The 19,693-nt window shown below is 49.7% G+C and overlaps 1 protein-coding gene across 1 annotated transcript in view; it reads left to right on the forward strand.

The window, feature by feature from the left end:
• Cdhr3 (cadherin related family member 3) overlaps positions 1-19,396 on the forward strand; it is a 119,428-nt gene extending 100,032 nt beyond the window's left edge. Inside the window, exons 9-19 of the mRNA XM_010634050.1 lie at positions 197-368; positions 1,600-1,702; positions 2,578-2,676; positions 4,119-4,345; positions 6,732-6,903; positions 9,023-9,273; positions 11,293-11,474; positions 13,554-13,573; positions 14,406-14,434; positions 16,083-16,131; positions 17,517-19,396. Of these exons, the coding sequence (XP_010632352.1) occupies positions 197-368; positions 1,600-1,702; positions 2,578-2,676; positions 4,119-4,345; positions 6,732-6,903; positions 9,023-9,273; positions 11,293-11,474; positions 13,554-13,573; positions 14,406-14,434; positions 16,083-16,131; positions 17,517-17,827 (1,615 nt within the window). The 3' untranslated portion in view covers positions 17,828-19,396. The remainder of the gene's footprint in view (positions 1-196; positions 369-1,599; positions 1,703-2,577; positions 2,677-4,118; positions 4,346-6,731; positions 6,904-9,022; positions 9,274-11,292; positions 11,475-13,553; positions 13,574-14,405; positions 14,435-16,082; positions 16,132-17,516) is intronic.
• Positions 19,397-19,693: the final 297 nt, after the last annotated feature.

Here is a 19,693-nt window from a genome sequence, read left to right on the forward strand (position 1 = left end):
GGAGGGAAATTAACAGGATGCCTCCCTTGACTGTGTTAAAAGCACCTGAAAGGAGGCAAGGGCGGAAGCGGGGAGCCTGTGAGGAGGCTTCTGTGACGAGCCAGGCTTGGCTCCCAACTGGAAACCAAAGGGTGCTGTCTAGGTCAGAAGGGGCTGCCAGTGGGGAGAAATGATTGAACTGTGTCTTCTCACCCAGCATTATGGTGCCGGAAACTGTGGCCAATGGGACGTTGCTCCTGGACCTGAACAAGTTCTGCTTTGATAGTGACAGCGAAGCCCCACACAACACATTCAACTTCACGGCACCATCTGGACTGGGCAGCAGCCGCAGATTTTTACAGGATCCAGCTGGCTCTGGGAAAATCGTGGTCAGTGTATGGTCATTGCATCATCAGAAGGTCATTGGGGAAGCTGGTTACAGGCACAATGCATTAGCTGCCCCACAGAGAGAGATGTCCAAGTTACCCTCTCTCAGAGCCACTGCAACTCACAGACTTCATCGTGAGTCTGTGTTCGCCATTTGCTCTTTTTTTACCTGGGTTCGGGAACTGTTTCGTTACACTTAGCTGGGCTGGGGGTGCCAGGGCCTGGATTCTTCCCTGCCTAGCTCAGTTTGTGCTTTTATGGACATGTTAGTGCCCTCTGCACTCAAGCACTTTGTTTATTTGGGAAGCGGGGCTGGGCCCTCAGTGTGTCCTGCTAGATTCTACATTACAGAAGTGCTGGAGACGCAAAGGGGCAGGAGACGGGGATGGTACAGATAGCATACAAGGGCGGGAGGCAAAATGAAAGGCCGCCCGGCAAGCCCTGGGAGATCTTTGCTTACGGGACTCCTCTTCTGGAGGGCCAGGAACAAGTGGGTGGCATCTTGGGGTGTCTGCAGCAGACGTCCAGTGTCGGGAAGGAGAGCAAGCAGCCCAAACACACCCTTCCTTCCACCCCACCTCCTCCTCTGCCTCCTGGCCCAGCCCCGCCTGAGTGCCTGAGAGTCTCACCAACTCCATCCGTACTGTCATCCACCAACTCATCTCTGTGTTTTTCTGTTTAGAGAAATCTATATTTGCTATAGAAAAATGCAGAAAGCACAGAAAAACATCACCATTCTGTGACAATCACAGGCACTATTTTGCTATATTTCCCTTCTTGCCTTTTATCTATGCATGCATTTTTATCTACATTCCATACACATGTGCATGCACAAGTGAAATAATGAAAATATCCCTGGTTAAAAGGTCCATTGTCCTGCTTCTCTTCAGCTAATCTGAAGTCACCAGCCTATGTTTACTGTGCAAAAGTGCTAGATAAACATCTTTGCATGTAGGTTCTCTTCCCTGGTAAATTCCTTAGAGTAAATTCTCTAGGAGGGCACAAGTTAGGGTTGCACCTTTTTGGTTTGTTTGTTTGGTATTGGGGGCCGAATTTGGGACCTCACACTTGAGCGGCAGTCAGTGGGTGGTTGCAATTTTTTTAAAGCTCCTAAAATGATAGGGAAATGATTTCTAAAAAGGCTGTGCCAATTTAAAGATCTGCTGTCAGAATATGAAAATGTCAGTGTATAGGATTTATTCTGTATAATGTACTTTCTCTGTTTTAATCTAGTTGATTGGTGATCTAGACTACGAGAATCTGAGCAATCTAGCTGTGGGCAATCAGTACACCTTGATCATCCAGGTGCAGGACGTTGCCCCTCCTTATTATAAAAGCAAGTATCATTTTCATTTGTGTCATGGGCCTGTTCCTTGAGCGTCAGTGATAAAACCTCACAGGCAATTCTAGGAGTCCTGTTAGGTCTCCCCGTCCCACTAGCACGGTTCTAAGCAGGGCCTTCCCCTTTTCTGGCTGAATTGCAACACTCCAGGCTCTTTAAAGAGTCTCTCTGCCTCTGTCCTGTTCCTTCCCAGTGCATCTTTCTCGCTCCTGCATGACTTTTCTTGGAAATGCAGACACCATCACATCACTTCCTACAGGTGCCCTGCAGCTGTCAAATTCGAGTGCAAACTCTGGCTCAGCACACAGACTTCCATCACGGGGCTGCTGCTCACTTCGCTAGCTACTGCTCTGGTCCCTCTCCTCCCAGCCCCCTTTTTTCCAACAAGATCAAACCAGTTGTAGGTGCCCTGAGTGAATCATGCAGTTTTATACCTGTCTTCTTGCACATGCGTAGAGCGTCCCCCCAACCACAATGCACATTCCTCCCTCCTTTAACTCTGTTCTTGTCAGGCTCAGCGAACACCTCCACAGTGTCTTGAAGCCAGGAACAAGTAGGTCTTACCTGCCTGTCTCCCAGAGCCTGCACTCAGAAGGTGCTTTAAAAAGGTTGGCTGTGCATCCCTGTAATCCTAGCTACTTGGGAGGCTGAGGCAGGAGGCTGCATGTACAGCATGGGCAGCTTAGTGAGACCATGTCTCAAAGTGAAAAAAAAAAAAACTTAAATGGCTGGGGATGTAGCTTCACAGTAGAGCACTTGCCTAGTGTGTGCAAGCCCCTCAGTTCAACTGCTAGTACTGAAAAAAACAAAGGTGAATAAACTAGTGAATAACAATTGCCATTTAAGTCTGTTTCCCTTTCCATTTGTAGATAATATCCACATATGTATCTTAACAAGCCCAGAAGATGAGTTTCCTCTTGTCTTCGAGAGCCCATCCTATGTATTTGATGTGTCAGAGACAAGACCCGGTAAGTTCCAAAACTCGGGCGGGCTCCCTGGGAATGCCTGTCCGGGAAGGCAGAGCGCCCCCTACAGGCCCTCGATGGTGCAGTGCGCAGCGACTGATTTGTTTGTTGCCTCTCTTATTTCTTAAAAATTGTCCTTGCTGTGGCAGAACCATTTTGAGAAAACTTGGATTTTAAAAACTGTTGATTAAATTGCATTTATCTGAGACCCCGATTGCTTCCTTGTCTGTTTGCCCGATTCAACTAATCCTTTCTGTGATCTTTCTCCTGCTCTCCGCTGTGACTTTTTAACCAGCTCACTCAGAGAACTGAAATGTAAAAACACCTCATTGCTTCTCTATTTCCTTCACTTAAAAATAAAGACATTTCTCTCTCACCTCCTCAGAGTCATCGGAGGCCTTTTCCCCTGCCCTTCGCAGCACCTTGGCTTCTGCGGGCTCCTCCTTCACTAAGAAAAGCCTCTCAGTTCTGCCCCCTTGGTGCACCTTTAGCTCTCCGGGGTAGTCTTGTGCGTAAGTCTCCGCTGTGATGGACTCCCCACTGCCTTTCTTCTCCAGACCAAGGATAATTCTTCCATATTTAAAAGCGAAACCGAACCAAAACCAGAAAACTCCCTCGAAAATGATCTCTTCCCAATTTTATTTTCTCTCTGTGATATTCTCCATTTCCTGACAATGAAGTTTTAAAACAAAACACAAAAAGAAAGTCCAAAGCAAATGCTTCTAGTTTCTCACTTTACCAAGTGAACAATACCTTACCCAGTGAATAGCACAATGACCAGGAACAGGCTTTTTATGATTGCACAGATTTTACGACAATTATTTTTGACCACCTGCTCTGGGTCACGCTCTCGGTGCTGGGACAACTCAATGAGAGAAGGTTTCCGCCCTGGAGGAGGGTAGTTTATGAGCGAGAGCTTCTATAAAACAAGAAGCCAGAACTCCAGCAGCCCCACCAACGATATTTGTAAAGTAAACAGAATGAAAGAAGATTGAAAAATCTATACTCCGTAATCATCAGAGGCTGTTCTTTTTTAAATTATTTACTTTTTCATCTTGTTTTAAGAGCTATTCATGCTTTTCGGAGGAAATGTTGAAAATACTAGAAAGTTTTAGGCAGTGCTGCTGCCAAAAGGTGAGGGTGGATGTTCTTCGCACTGTTGTTTATGGTAGCAAAAGATTGCTGTCCTTGATTCTCTATGAAGCCATGAGCCACCTTCCACACGTCCCAGCAGCGCTTGGGTCCTAGGTCCAGTTACCTGGTGGCTGCTCATTAGCATTATTTGACTATAATAGAATTAACTGAAGACATAAAATGCAGCACAGAGTTTGAACTGGAAAGAGGCCTCCAAAAGCCTTTTTGCCCATGGCAGTAAGAACATCTCTTCCTGGGTCATGCCAACCCCTACCTGGTCAGGGCTGATCACAGGTACTCTATTCTTCCAGCTAGAACCCGGCTTGGACAGGTGCGGGCAATGGATGAGGACTTCCCCCAGAGCAGCATCACGTACTCCATCTTCAGTGGAGGGGCCAGCCCCCAGCATCCCAATATGTTTTGGATTAATCCCAAGACGGGAGAACTCCAGCTGGTAACCAAGGCAGACCATGAAACCACGCCCATCTACACCCTCAGAATCCAGGCCACCAATGGCGAGGACACAAGCTCGGTCACTGTGAGTGGGGCTCTTTGGTAGATTCTCACTCACTCGCCCAAGTGGTTGACTTAGGGTCTCCCTGGCACCCCACCGTGTGGCTGCAGCAGTGAGGAATCTTCACAGGGTACAACTTGCAGATGTGATGAGAGACAAGCAGTAGTGCCCGGCCATAATGTTTACACCTCTGTTTGAGGTCCGAGTTTGTGGGTGACTGTGAGAAGTATAGAGATTGATAGCCAGCGCTGGGATATCTGCTGAACCCACAAAGCCACTTTGTAGGACGCGATTTCTCCTATGGCTCCTTAAATCTCACTTTGCCTTCACAGTGAGCAGTGGTGAGAGACTCAGGCTGGAATGTGGATGTGGCTTTATGGTTATTCATTTCTTTCCCACCCCATACACACCACACCAAATGGAGTAGATCTTATAATGGTGCTGTATTAGTTAGCTTTGCGTCACTGTCATAAAATACCCGATGCAGGCTATTTGTGATGACTCACGATTCAGGAGGTTCAGTCCACGATTAGGTGGCCCCATTTGTTCGGGGCCTTTGGTGAGGGTGGCACATCACAGCAAGAGTGTGTGTCTTCGTGAGTGCTCATGTCTACCAGGAAGTGGAGGAAGAAGGGTGGGCCAGGGCCCACAATCCCCTGGGGTCATGTCCTCAATAACTCAAGGATCTCCCACAAGGCCTCACTTCACTCCCTACCCTAGGAACCAAGCTTTTAGCATGGGGACCTCTGGGGCCACTCACCCAGACTGTAGCTGATTCCTGCTGCTCACTGCTTCCCACCCGTGATGCCAAGACCCAGTGAAATGCAGATTCTCCTGAGCAGTGCAGAGCCCAAGGTCTTGCATGTCTAACATCCTTCCCGGGGTGACAGTGCTGCTGGTCCAAGGCCGCCCTTTGAGTAGCACACAGGAGCCTAATAGGTCTGTGGAGTGCTTGAGATTATCTAAGGGTAACACGACAGCCACAAAGATTAGTGCCTTCCTGTTCTTTACCAATCATAAGATGAAAAGCATGAAGGCAACTGGACTCAGCTAGCAGCAGGCAGCCCTGTGTGACACAGACGATGACCAGCTCAGAGTCAGGAGCAGGAGTTCATTTCTCGACTCTGCTCTCAATGAGGTCTGAGCAGGGCTTAGCTCCATGTCCCTATTTTTGTACTTCTTAGTGGAGAGTTACCTGATAACCCAAGACCTGGATGGTCCAGATCCTTCAACAACTCGCTTTGAATTAACAGGATGATGTTTCCAGTGATGTGTGAGGTTCAGTGTTGCCAGCCAGGTAGAGCGGGAGATAATTGCAGTGTTTGTTAGGCTGGGGGTTCTTTGAGAGAAACGAATGGACTCCATTTTGGGAGCTAACTAGAGTGAACATTTCAATTTATTCTAGGACTCAGAAATAGCTGAAATCCCCAAATTTCAAAAGTAGAATGACTACGACTCAAAATTCATAAGCTTTTAAAAAGGGTAACGCGCGAAATGGTCACATAAATCCCTTTCAGGGCTGCCGTGCTATGAATCTGTGATGGCAGGCATCCCAGTCTATGTGCCAATGCACCAGGCGTGAAAGGCAGCCATGAAAACGCAGGCTGGCCCTGCTCTGGGCAGGTCAACTCCCAGGCGCAGTGCAGTGCTAATAGCCCAGGTTACAGACGAGATCCCAGCTTAACCAGGCCTGCTCATTCTGGTCCAGTGTTGCTCAGCCCCGGCTGCATATTAGAATCAGTTGGAGAGTGTGAGCCTGGCCAGGCCCCTATCATCCAGGGACTCAGCCATTCGTGTGGCCTCAAGTGAGCCCAAGAAAGTGGAGCCAGAGTTGAGAACCACTGCCATGTGTGTCAAAGTTAGAGACCGATCATCAGTTTGCGAGGGGCTGTGGACAAGGAGGTACGTAAGTACAGTCTCCTGCCGTGAGCCCTCGGAATTTATACTAATGGGGCCCTTTGACCCCAGAGAAGTGGACAATGGGCTGCAAAGAGCTGGAATATTTGGCCAGATTGGAGTGCCCACTTGGGAGTGGATAAAGTTCCAGGTGAGCCCACCGCCATTGCTGCAAAAGAGCTTAGCATTTCTTTGGAGAGCTCACGCATCCAGGAGTGAGGAATGGGGGGTGTGTGAGTGTTACACAAAGTACATGCTCACCTGCACATGTGTGCACAGCTAACAGCGTAGGATTTGCGGGAGGGCAGAACAGAATTGAACTGCCAGCTTGGCCATTCAGCAGCTGCATAGTGGTAAGGCAGTCACTCCTTTTCCTCCTCTGTGAAATGGGCACGGTCATGTTCCCTCTGCCGTGTGAGGCTAAGTGAGCTGACCCACATCGGGCATGTAGCTGGGAACTCGCCGGGCACCCAAGTCTTTCAGCTCTTTCGCGTGATCCTTGTTGCTGCGCTAGGTTACTGTGAACATCCTTGGCGAAAATGATGAGAAGCCGGTGTGCACCCCCAACTCTTATTTCCTGGCCATCCCGGTGGATCTGCAAGTTGGCACAAATATTCAGAATTTCAAGCTCACGTGCACTGACCTGGATTCCAGCCCCAGATCTTTTCGTTACACCATTGGCCCAGGTATGGAGCTTGGCGTCGATGGCCCCAGGCCTTGCAGTCTCAGGGGACTCCAGGCTCCAGGGGTTTGGGAGTACTGAGCTCGGGCTGGGTGGGGGAGGAAGGTGGAGAGTCTAAAAGCCCCCACGTTCCCTGGGGAGCTCTGTGGCTCCCCGCCACACCTCACTCTCCCAGAACCTGTACGTGGCTGCCCAGAGGCCTTAGGAAAGGTGAACCCCTTTGAGGGTGGATCCCCCAAATTCCCAGACTATAATATGAGTCCTAAGTGACATTAGTGTAATTTAAAGAAAATATTAGTCCAAATCCTCAGCCACCTCTTTTCCTGAAAGCTTGTTGTGGGGGCAGGGAAGCCCAGCCTCTCTCGGGATAATAATAGATTAAACAGATAAAATGCATTTTGAAATGTGTCCTCAGCAATTCTCTTCTGCTTCACTCATTTTCTCTCTTAAAAAAAGAAAATATACCGTTGTGTGTGTCGGGGGGAAACACCCTTCAATGAAAATTAGACCAAAATAGCTCATCTAATGAAGTGCTGGGGCAAGAGATTTAAACCCAAACAAGCAGAACAATTCTATGCGAAAGAGCAAGAATCCGTCTCGGCCGCCTGCTGAGCCTTGGCAGAGCGGAAGCAAACGGTAGGAAAGCCTCTGAGCCAGCAGTGTCGCAAAACCCAGGGGCAGACGCTGCCTGGAGACCACACTTGCCGGAGATGGAAATAATCCATACTGAGACGCCTAAGGCCTTTATGCAGCACTTCGCTGCGAAGGGAGGAAACACTGTATCATCTCCTGCACCATTTGCTGGTTTTCGGTCGGTAATGAGTCTGGAGCCGCTGGAGGAATGAGCAAGAGCCGCGCTCGGCTGCAGCCCTCCTGCCCCAGGCTCCCCGAGCTGAGCGGGGCGCCCCCAGAGAGCTTGTGTATCTTTGGAGGAGAGATGGGGCGAGGGCAGGAGAGCAGGGCTGCAGCTCCCTCGGAGGGCTCCGGGGACACCTGGACCCAGTGTGGCCGGCCAGCCGGTCCCAGACACGGCTGGGGGAGGAACTCGGCCTGCTCCACGCTCGCGCTGCCCACTCACTGGTCTGAGTTATATTCGAGGTGTGATCAAGAACACCGTGAAGGTTTAATTTTTAAGAAATCTATTGCAGTAAGAAACACACAGCCATTAACCTCTCAAAATACTGCACCTCGCTCTGAGCACGCTCGTCCCACCTTCTTGTCACTTTCTGAAGCGGCTCCGGAAGCCCTCTTCCACGAGTGTCTCATTTAGTGGCACTCTTGTGGCTTGGCTGCCCCAGGGTCCTCAATGGATTTTAAATGTTTACCCGTCATTGTCATTTTGACTTTAGGGCAAAGCCAGAAGTCAACTGTGGCCAAGTCCAGTAAATAAGGTGGCTAAGAACATACCAGAATGTTTTTTTTTTATTATTCGACAGAAATTGCTATAAACATTTTGAATTGATTCAGGGCATCGAGGCAGCCAGGAAAAGACATTTACAAAAAGAACTACTTTAGAAGTGGCAAGAATGATGGGGTAAATGTGTCCAAAGTGATGGGGATTATTGGGAGAGGATTAATGTCAATGTGTCTGTAATTATGTTTTAACTTTTTATTCAAACATTCACTGCATCATTGAATCATGCCACGTACTTCGTTACCAAACACGGTCAATGCTGGGTGTAAGCTAGCAGAGGCTACTCCAGGATTATGAACTTTCTCTGCCTGATGACACCCAGGACAAGTGTGTTGTGGTCCCTTTTTACGCACCCTCATTTGCAGCCACACTGCTCATAGGCAAGAGTCTCTTTGTACTAAAGAAGATGTTGGTACCGTGTGGACCTTTGTCACATCGCTGACCGGCCCTGGCCCATCAGAAACATGGTCCACACCTGGGGGGCATTGGAGGAAAAGACAAAATGCGGTTTTCTTCTATTCCTTTCTTCTGTACTCTCTTTAACGTGTGGACCTTTGTCACATCACTGACCGGCCCTGGCCCATCAGAAACATGGTCCACACCTAGGGGGGCATTGGAGGAAAAGACAAAATGCGGTTTTCTTCTATTCCTTTCTTCTGTACTCTCTTTTCTTTCTCTTACAAATACCCTTGTATCAAATCTCCTTTAGGCAACGTCAACAGTCACTTCACCTTCTCTCCCAGCGCTGGCTCCAATGTTACACACCTGTTGCTTGCATCCCGCTTTGACTATGCTGGTGGCCTTGACAAGATCTGGGACTACCAACTATTTGTCTACATAACTGATGACAACTTGCTGTCCAGCAGGACGAGAGCTGAGGCTCTTGTTGAAACAGGAACAGTGACGCTGAGTATTAAGGTCATTCCACATCCAACCACCATCATCACCACAACTCCAAGGGTAAGGACTTGGGGACCAGGACTCTCTGGCTGTAAGCGCTTGGGATTTATACTAATGGGGCCCTTTGACCCCAGAGAAGTGAGCAATGGGTTGAAAAGAGCTGAACTATTTGGCCAGATTGGAGTGCCCACTTAGGAGTGGATAAAGCTCCTGGTGATAGATCAGACATTGGCCACCTGTGGCATGTGTGACAGAGCCAATTTTCTTAAGCATTGGTCATTTGCTCCCTTCACAGCCCCCTCTGTTTGATCCCAAGAGCTATGCAAGCCAGAGCCCATGAGGCAGGGAGCTGGCTGCCTGGTACTCTTGACTTCTTTACAAGAGGTGATCTGTACCCTACTCCCCACCTTCACTCCAAAAAAAAATCCACCCAATCTACCAATATTGATTTAGTGCTTACATGTGCCGATCACTTTAATGAACGAGCCAAAAAAATGATCCCTGCTCTCATGGAGCTAATAGCACAGGTCAGAGCTTCTCCAAGTGTGGTCCCCAACCAGCAACATCAGCCTCTCCCGGACACTTGTTAGAAACACAGATTTTCAGACCCACTCCAGATTGCAGAAATCACAACTCGCACAACCATGATCATCCCCACAGCCTCCAGGGGAGAAGGTGGGAACCCAGAATCCCCAACACTTTCTCCTGACCTACTGGGTCTGAAACTCTGGGGCCAGAGCATTCACAAATTAATAATTACGGGCTGTGGTAAGTATAGGAACGAAATAAACCGATGTCATGCAGATCAGTGTGGGGAAGAAAGGGAGAGCCTTGGAGTCCACAGCGACATTGTCTCCTCTGTCCCTGGGAGGTGCTGGCCCTTCTCCTACTGTCCCTTTTCCTCCTCCTTTTAGTTAAAGCCCCTGTGAGTCAGCCACCCTATATTGTAGTGCACCAGAGGAGATGGCCTGTGACGTGACCAGCTTCTGCCTCTGAGTCTACCTGAAAGTGGGGCACGCTTCTGTCTCCCGTGTCCAGTCAGTATGGCCCCCACGAGTGGAGTCGTGTGGCACCCTAAAGACTTCTGGTGTGGCTCCCCTTGTTGCAGAATTTTAAGGGACAAGAGAGACCAAAGGAGAGTCAGAGGATTTATTTTAGGTTTTAAGTCTACACACCGGCTCAGCAGACTGAACAAAGAGAAGTTTCAGCATTTATACATTTCATCGAAGGGGGTGGTTTTTCCAGTGATGTAGCTAGCAAGTGAGTTTATTGAACAGGACAAGGGCAGACCGTTTTGTAACTCTGTCTTGAAAGAAGACAGTGTCTTATGAATCATAGGAGCACAGAGTATCATAAACTTTGTTTACAGGACATAATGCTCATTTAATCTGTACCAGAATAAGGAGTTGCTGCTAAAAGGGAAAGCGAGGGGATGGGTGCCCGGGGAAGTTGCCCAAGGCTGGAAAGGACTTGTTTTTCTTTAAATCCTGCTTCATCCTGAGCAAGGCACTGGGCTCACACCTTTCTTGGGCTTACAACATGACCTAACTGTGACATCTCCAATCCTGAAACCCCCATAGCCTACTCTTATCTGTCTCCTACTCCAGGAAACAGATGCTGAACTTGGGGTCCGGGTGTGACAGCAGCCCACTCATCTGGCAGTGACAGCCGCACTGCATGAACACAAACATCCCACAAGGTGCTAACGCAAAATGACTCACATGGCTCACACCTTCCCAGGGAGATACATGGCTCTCAGTCCCTGGACTGTGCTGTGTGGTGGCTGAAAAACAGCGAGGGGACACTTTAGCTGTGGGGAAGGAGAAGAGAGGGACAGAGAATGAAATCAGGCCTGGAGTTGCTTTTCAGTTCCTGAATTCTTCTGGGCTTTGGTCTAATGGGCTTTTGCAAAGGCTGCATTATAAATAAGGAGACGGGTGGCAGCAGTGAGAATTAGGAGCACACAGACGCGCAGTTTGCAGAGCAGGGACACAGACTGGAATAAGCACTGGACACAAGGCAGTGCTGACTTCAGAGACGCCGCCCGCTCGGCTCACCCCTTGTCCTCTGTCATTCCAGCCCAGGGTCACCTACCGGATCCTCAGGGAAAATGTGTATTCTCCGTCAGCGTGGTATGTGCCTTTTGTCACCACTCTGGGCTCCATATTGCTCCTGGGCTTCGTGGTGTCGCTGATCGTCCTTTTGGCCAAAGCCATCCACAGACATTGTCCCTGTGAGACTGGGCAGGACAAGAAGCCTTCGTAAGTCAGCGGTGGGCCGGGCCCTTCCTCAGGCTTTCTCTCCCAGGCATGGGACCTGGTATGAAGGAAAGTGCAGATGGGAGCCCGAGGAATCCCAGCTGCCCTTGAGCCTGGGGCTCCCTCTTTAAAGGTCAGCAGTAGGGCCAGGAAAACATCCCTTTGGCTTCTCTGGCAACCTACCTGTCCCTGGTGGTGTCACAGTGAAACTGAGCCATCACACTTTGGGTGACCTTGCCCTGAACAAAAGACTGAGAAAGCCCTATTGTGAGTAGTGGTAGAGCAGGCTGAGCTCTGATTTGTAGAATATTTTAGCAGGGGATGAAATTAAAGAAAGCACACGTGCACGCATGCACACACACACACACACACACACACACACACACTCACACAACACAGATGAGGGAATTAAGCTTTTGGCTCTGGTAGCTCAGCTGGGCTTTTGTGTGACTGGACTGTCATTGTCCTTTTGCACATGGCCCAGTCTCTTGCCCTCAGGGGCTGCAGACATGGGCAAGGCTCTCTGTCCTCGTCTGCTCAGGCCTACCTATGCCTCTGTTTGGGACAGCCTGTGGAGTGGAGTGGACAAAACACTTACTCATCCCAGCCCTCCCAGAGCCAGCTTTCTGGGCTCTTAGTTCTTTGAGCACAGTGTGATGGTTCTGAGCTTTGACTTTGGAATCAGGCAAGGCTTGGGTTCAAATATGGGCTCTATCATCTTGTTCAGACATGGCTCTGGGCAAGTGACAACCCTCTGTGAGCTTCACTTTTCTTGTTTGTAAAACTAACCAATTAAACCAATGCCGAGAAAGCACTTTGTGGTGCTCCTGTTGTGGAGCAAATGCTTAAGACACCATAGCCTTTTTTTTTTTTTTAAGTTTTGTTGTACTCTTCTTCACAACTAATTCTCATTGCATTAAGATTCTAGATTCAAGTTTCGCCTTACAGCCCAGTAGGTTGGGGTGTTAAGCCATTTGAGTTTCAGGATTTCTTAATGGCAAAAAAAAGAGTGATAAGAAGCAGGTGCCTTTTAAAGGTATTTTATTTTGTTTTTATGTTTTGGTATCGGGGATCAAACTCAGGCCCTTTCGCTTGTGAGGCAGGCGGTGGAACCATGGAGCCAAATCCCTGGCCCTAAAGGTATTTTGAAAATAAACTGTTAACTATCAAATCATTTGAAATCTGTGGATGAAAATGGTATAAAAGTATAAGGCATCAGCATTAAGATGTGCATTGTGTTTTGCCATATTTATTGGAGAAGTCTGTTGCTATTGGCAACCTTAACTTCAAGGTAAGGAATCCTTGAGCATCTGCTAAAATTAAAAAAGACATTTTTGTTTGTACTCTACTTACAAATTGACTTCAAAGAAAGGACTGATTCTAAAGAATGACATTTAAGCTTATAAAGATGGTGGTGCCCTGTACTAGGATTTAGGTAGAAGTTCTTGAAGGAAGGAATCCAATAAGATGTTGCAACTCACATGCAATTATGGATAAATGTTAAATATGTGCCTTGAACCTGGTTGTTTTAACTCATATTCTAAATACTGTTTTCAGTGTAGTTGATTTCAAAAAGAAAAACATGCTAGAAACTCAGCCTCAGACCTGGCCTCCCTGATCATTACTTGTATCATGTGACAGTAACCAATTGTCAAATAGCAAAGGATACAATTAGAGTCGCAGAATTATAGAATTCAAGTTGGTCATAGGAAGGGTCTTAGAGTCCAAGTCCAGCTGTTGGTGTTTCAGGGAATCAGATCTAACAGCCAGCCTGGCCGCCTCCCTGCTGTGAGCCAAGCCCTCCGCTGGAGGCAGGAAAACAGGACTGAAAACTAAGTTACCTGGTGACCAGTCGGAGTCCCTGGAGTTTGAGGCAGTGCTCTGGGGCACAGAGAGAGAGCCGTTTTGTTTGAAGCAGGGCAGCAGCCCAGACTTCTTCGAGGCCCTCACCCCTGGCCCCTTGAACAACATAGACCCTGAGCCCCAAAGAACACAGTTGCCCAAAGGGCCCTGAGTTATTAGGTGTGTGCCGGTATGCAATACTTTCAGGTTAACTAATCTCATTCCTCCCCTCCTCCATAGGGCAAAGAAAGGAGCTACCGGTATGTACAGTGCCCATTTCCTTCTTCTGTTCCTTGTTTTTCTGCTCTCTTGTGCACTGTAAAAGGCTTCAGCCTAATCAGGGTGCGATTGTGTCTGGTGGATTTTCAGCCACGTGGCTGTGGGGGATGCGTGGGGCCGGCTGCATGGCCCCTTTGGCCTCCTCACATGGTGCTCCCTGCTCCTACCAGGGTCACCTCCTGTCAGCCCTACTGAAGCAGTAGGTCTGCTCCCCTCCCGGAGCAGGGCCCCAAGAATTCTGTGAGTGATAAACACACTCAGTATCTGCTTGCTACTGTGCACGGGTGTGGCCTCTCTCCCAGGGCTAATGCTGGTTGGGTCACCTGCTTCTTTGGAAAGAACAAGCCATACTTAGAGCTTTAGAAGAATAGCAAGGGATTGTAACGGATTTGATCGTTTTCACGAGCTAGTTAGGTCTGACTAGTTGGAGAGGGGTCTGAGTACTCTGAGAGGAGCTAGGAGAGCAGAATGATTCGGAGAAGTGGATAACCAAGCCAGGTTCTCCTGAGTGCCCCACACCTGAGGACATGCAGGGAGGCAGCTTGTTGTCGCCTCAAACTGACTCAGGCCACGGGCAAGGGAGGACATGGAATTTTAAGGTCAGTTTAGCACTCACAAAGCTCGACGAATTCCTGCTAGCTTGAACCACTGGTGGTCTGAGCATGACTGTCCCACTGGGCGGCTTGTGCCACCCGATGGGCCTGCCCCGTGCCGGCTGGTGGGATAGTCATTTGGGCCCCACCTGGCAGAGAGACATACAAATTATAGCCCCATCGTGAATGTGTCAACTGCTGCCTGTGCTCTTCCCTGCAGACAAGAAGCGTATGAAGAGTACGGTGGTGGTGAGTGTGGCCGGTCCTGGGCGCTGGGTGCTGGGTGGTGGCGAGGTGTCCCTACAGAGTGAAGAGTACGGTGGTGGTGGTGAGTGTGGCCGGTCCTGGGCGCTGGGTGCTGGGTGGTGGCGAGGTGTCCCTACAGGCAGGCCTGGAACGGCCCCCGGAACAGTGTGCCAGTGACAAGCTTCTGACAGAATGGCTTCCTTCCTCTGAGCATGTCTGCGATGTCTTTGCAGAAGTGCTGGGTTTCCTAAATATCGAGCTGTGGTGTTATCATCTACACCAGCTCCCCAGCGCGGTGCATAGGGGAGGAGGACACAAGGACCGGAACTGGGGTTTCAGCTTTCCGTGGGATTCCGTTTCTCCATGTTCTTTCACAACCCTGTGGGAAAGTGCTAGAGAAAGCACTGCTTGGGCCAAGGCAAGGCTCTCTGCTCAGCCATAGGACCTTGGGGACCTCTTGGTCTCACTAAGCTTTGGATTCCTGACCTGTGCAATGGGAGGGAGTTCACATTTTTGAACATTGTCAGGTGCTACACAAATGCAAAGGTGATGGGAGAGCTGGAGTGACCTCTCCACCTCGCCCTCTGTTTTACTGAACCTAATGTCCTCCCTGGGAAATGGTGAGTCTCCTGGCACCTTCCCATTCCTCAAAGTAAAACTTTATAATGGTCCAAGACACTTGGGTTTGGTGGATGTTTGCAGTGAGGAAGGCCAAGGGGAGCCCCAGAACTTTTGCTGTAAGCTCATTGGCTCTGGTCAACCTACAGGCGGGCGGAAGAGGCACTCACTGTTCGGGACGGCCCGAGAGATGGCCTTAGAGCTATGCAATGTTAATCTGTTAGGTAAATGAATCCCCATGGCATAAAGAGTGTGGCAGCTGAGCTTGCCCAGTTGGTGAAACCCATGCAATTCCTGTTCCTTTCTCTACGGGGAAGAGAATAGGTGATTATATTTGTGATGCCAGCTGGGGATTGGTTGAAAAACCACTAAGCTCCTGACACCACTCTTTAGTGAGCTAATGACCCTGACCTCAGCCCCTGTAGAGGGCATCACATGAGGGCACAGGGTGGCCCTAGGGTCAGAGACAGGTATTGGGCAGAGGTCAGGTCCAGGGAGGGGGCACAGAGTCCAGCTCCTGGAGCACAGGCCTAGGGAAGCCCTAGATCTGACATTGCTTCGGCCAATGGGAGAGGTGGCAAAAGAGAAGGCAGGAGTGCCAGGGTCAGAGGTCGGCATTTCCAGGACTCCCCTGTGCCCACTCTGCAAGCCTGCCTGCCAGTGACCCTTAAGAAGATGCGTTCTTAGCCCATGGTGCATGGCATTTCTATTCTTCCTTCCCCACAACCCAGGCACCATTGACTCAGACCCTTGACCCCCAAGGCTGCATTCTGTGTCCTCCCCTGTCTTGTGCGTGCCCCACAGCATCTGACATCTCTTCCACTGTAGCCTTGTGACTGACTGCACTGTCGCCCCTGTTTGTCAGCGGCGAGCTTTGTGTAGGCAGTAACAGTGCCAGCTTCGCTCACGTGGGGTCCCCAGCATGCAGCATAGTGCCTGCTGAGTGGATAAGCGCAGAGAAGCTCTGAGTGGGATGTGGGCTGTGAGGAGGAACCCAGGGCCGGGCCTGAGGCTGTCTCTTTCTTCTCCTTAGAAAACTATCCAGATGGACACTGTCTTTGATGGAGAAGCTGTGGACCCAGGTAATCCAGCAGCAAGGCTACCCAGAGGAGTGCTTGTCCCTCCCATGTTTGATTTCCGGTTCATAACTCAGTTTGTCCATCCCTCTGGCCACATTGCACACAGTACAGAGCTGACCCTGAGAGGCAGCTGGCAGCTGGCACTGGTCCGGGGCAGGTTTCCACCTAAAGGTTTGCACTCAAGGACACACCTCTTTCTTGTCTCCCTGCCCAATTCACCAACCAATTAGGAAATTCCCGAATTCAAGATGCCACATATTTTCCCCCTGCTCCTTGGAACTCCCTCTCTTACCCCATCCTTCCTGAATGCTTCTAGTACCATCCTCTTGGTAGTAGAAGAAATGGCAAGTTTGGCTTCTTTTTTTTCCTAGATTGGCGCCAACAACTCACTCTTGGTTGGCAAGATGAACCTAAGTAAATCTGGCCTCCAGCGCTCTCCTCACCCCCCGAAATCAGCTCTGAATTTAGCTCCTTTACACACATCCCTCTGCTTACAAAGGCTCAATTATAGACATGAATAAAGGGAAGGAAACCAAATTCAGGAGGCAAGTGTGCTGGCTCCCTGCCACGCGCCTCGGCGAATGCTTGCGTCCTCCTCCAAAGGGGGATGGCTCCTCTCCAGGGAGAAGCTGCCGCCGCGCCATGAAACTTCCCTCTGTTATTAGGCACTTGTTACCATAATGCGCCCACATTAGCAGAAGTGCTGGTGAGAGCCAGGCCGAGAGCTTGTGTGGAGAGGGGCAGCGGCTGGGCCTGCCTAAAACCACGGTCCACAGCAAGCTGGGAGGACTTTGGCAGTTTTTGTTTGTTTGAGAAAATTTAAAAAAAAGAAAAAGAAAAAGAAAAGGGGAGAAATGAGCCAACTGAGCAAACACGTCAATTAGTGTCTGTTGGCTCTGATACAGTAAAAGCAGTTCTCTTACATCATCTCTAGTAGGGCCAGATTTGTATGTCTGTCTACAAATCTCTGCTCCTCTAACATAAATAAAAAGCAAAGCCTTTTCCTCCTCACTCAGTGAATTCCTTTTTAGAGCAGGGATTCAGGGGTCTTTCAAAACAAACAAAATAAACCAGAATGTCATGGGCAACCCCGTTAGAAGTCGATCCTGGTTTATCTGACACTCGCAGGGAGCTCCAGAGGGACAGGGCCCCTCGTTGGCAAGGGAGATGGCTTTGAGACTGTCCCCTACCTTCCTGCCCTCAGAGGGGTGGCACTGGCCTTGAGGCCTGTGGGAAGGGCAGGCTGGTGACAAGCATGTGCCACTGAGAACCTGCCTCCTAGCCTGATCCGCGGCCTCTGTCAGAAAAGAGCTGGGGAGAGGTGGGGTGAGACACAATTGTTTGAATTCCTGAGTTTATATGATTGTTGTGCGCCACCCCCCACGCAGTGACTGGAGCAATATATGAATTCAACTCAGAAACAGGAGCCAGAAGGTGGAAAGATCCATCAGCCCGGAAGCCAGTGAGGAGAGAGCCCAGTGCCCTGGCTACTGTGCCTGCCCCACGCAGAGTTGCTGCTGGTGAAGGGTTGGGGCTGCCCGGCAGCACCACCCAGGAAGGAGATGGGCTGAGCAGCAAAGAGCATGCCCAGGGTGCAGGCCTGGGTGCCAGAAGCAAGGATGGCAAGCCGTGCACTCCGAAGATCAGAAACCCAGCCCTGGAGAACAGGGCACCCCCCAAAGCACATGCAGGAAAGTGAACGATGTGTGGTGCCAGGCCCTGCTCCACGGGCAGGGCTGGTCTGTAGGGGCTGCCTCCCCTAAATCTCACAGGGGCAGAAGTGTGGGCTGAAGACATGTGTACAGCTGGGGCAAATGCAATGTTTCAGAAAACAAATTTTAAAACGGGAACTGTGTCTCGAGGCTCCGGACTACCCGTGCTTCTGATCCACCAGGACTGCCAAGTTCTGGATATAGAATTCCTGTTTCTTCTTTGCATTGGCCACTAGGAAGCTCTCTTCAGCCCACCCAGGGAAGCACACAGGACCTCCTGATCTTTGTACCTGGTTTCATCTGGGCTTCTGTCCTTATCTGAACACCCCCAGCTTCACTTACAAATACCCTTGCAAGTCTTTCCCGAAAGCAGAGCATGAAAGAATGGAAGAGTGCTGATGGGGTGCTCATCTGGGAGAAAGAAGGCCCCCAGACACCCTCCTTTATTCTTTTTCTGTTGAGGTGCAGCATATGGACTAAAATGAGCAGAGCTAAGCTATCTAACCAGACCCTATGTAGATGTCTCTCTGAGGTAAGCACTATTCTGATCTTTGTCCTCATAGATTGGTTTTGTCATTTTTAAGAGTTCCATAAATGTAACCACTCCATGTACACTTCTGTGTCTGGCTTCCTTTTGTGTCTGTGAGATCTTTTCCTGTGGCACTGAATAGCAGTGGTCCAGTTTTCTTCACCGCTGTGTCTGGTGCTGTTGGAAAATTATCCTGCAATTTATTTATCTATTCACTTGGGCGCTATTTCAATCTTTTTTACTGCCGTTAATTATGGTACTACAAACTTTGTCGTACTTGTACTTTTAACATAAATATTCATTGCTTCTGAACATTTACCTGGGGGAGGGATTGCTGAGGCAATTGCTGGATACCTCCAAGGAATCCCAAGGTTTGGCTCCAGTTTGCACTTTAACAGCATAAGACTGAGAGTTCTGTGTCCTCTGATCTTTGCCAACAAGTAAGATTCTCAGTTCTTTCACTTCAGCCATCCTGGTTTAAAATATTCCTGAAGTGAAATCTATTTTTCTCAAAGCTGAAACAATAGCAGCCTTACAACTAGCTGCCCTTCTGCCCACTCAGCCACCGGAGGGCCCCAGGACTCCGGGTGGAGACGCACTGGAAGGCACTGTCTGACCTTACACCTCAGACTTCCAAGGCCTGAAACTGAGACTGAATGGTGTCCTCATGGAACAGGAAATGGCACTTTGTAATGTGTGTCTCAGCAGAAAGAGAGCAAGCTCACCGCACCTCCCTGTCCCGCTCCCCACGTGCCGGGGCCCTGTCCAAGGACTACCAGAAAGATCAGGTGAGAATCTCTGGAGCAGCACCCGCTTACTGGCTGTGGAGGCGAGTGAGACAGCCCGGCCCATAGCACAGGCAGGACCTGCCCTGCCAACAGACACCTGGGACAGGACACCTGCTTGTCTACCGTGTGCCTTCCCAGGGAAGAGAGACATTTGTGAGATGGCCTGTCTTGGCCTCTGTTGGGCATGACAGTTTTTGTTTCGTTTTGTTTGAGACAGGTTCTTGCTATGTAGTTCAGGCTGGCTTGAACTCACTATGTAGCCCAGGCTGGTCTCAGATTCTCAGCTATCCTCCTGCCTCAGCCTCCCAGATGCTGAGATTATAGGCAGGCACCACCAATGCCCAGCAGAAGCTCCCCCGCTCCTTTTAGTGTTGGGGACCAAGCTCAGGTCAGCCTAGCCTACGACAGGCAAGTGCTCTTCTGAGGCCCTACACCCTCCTCCCCTCACGGCTTATTAACAGGGGGACTTGCCTAGGAATTCCCTTGAATGGGCTGAAATTATGCAAAAGAAGGCTGAGCCCAGCGTTCATGGAGGT

The sequence above is a fragment of the Fukomys damarensis genome, unplaced genomic scaffold (assembly GCF_012274545.1).
Source record: "Fukomys damarensis isolate Sample0158 unplaced genomic scaffold, DMR_v1.0_HiC HiC_scaffold_4, whole genome shotgun sequence".
Taxonomy (NCBI): Eukaryota; Metazoa; Chordata; class Mammalia; order Rodentia; family Bathyergidae; genus Fukomys; species Fukomys damarensis.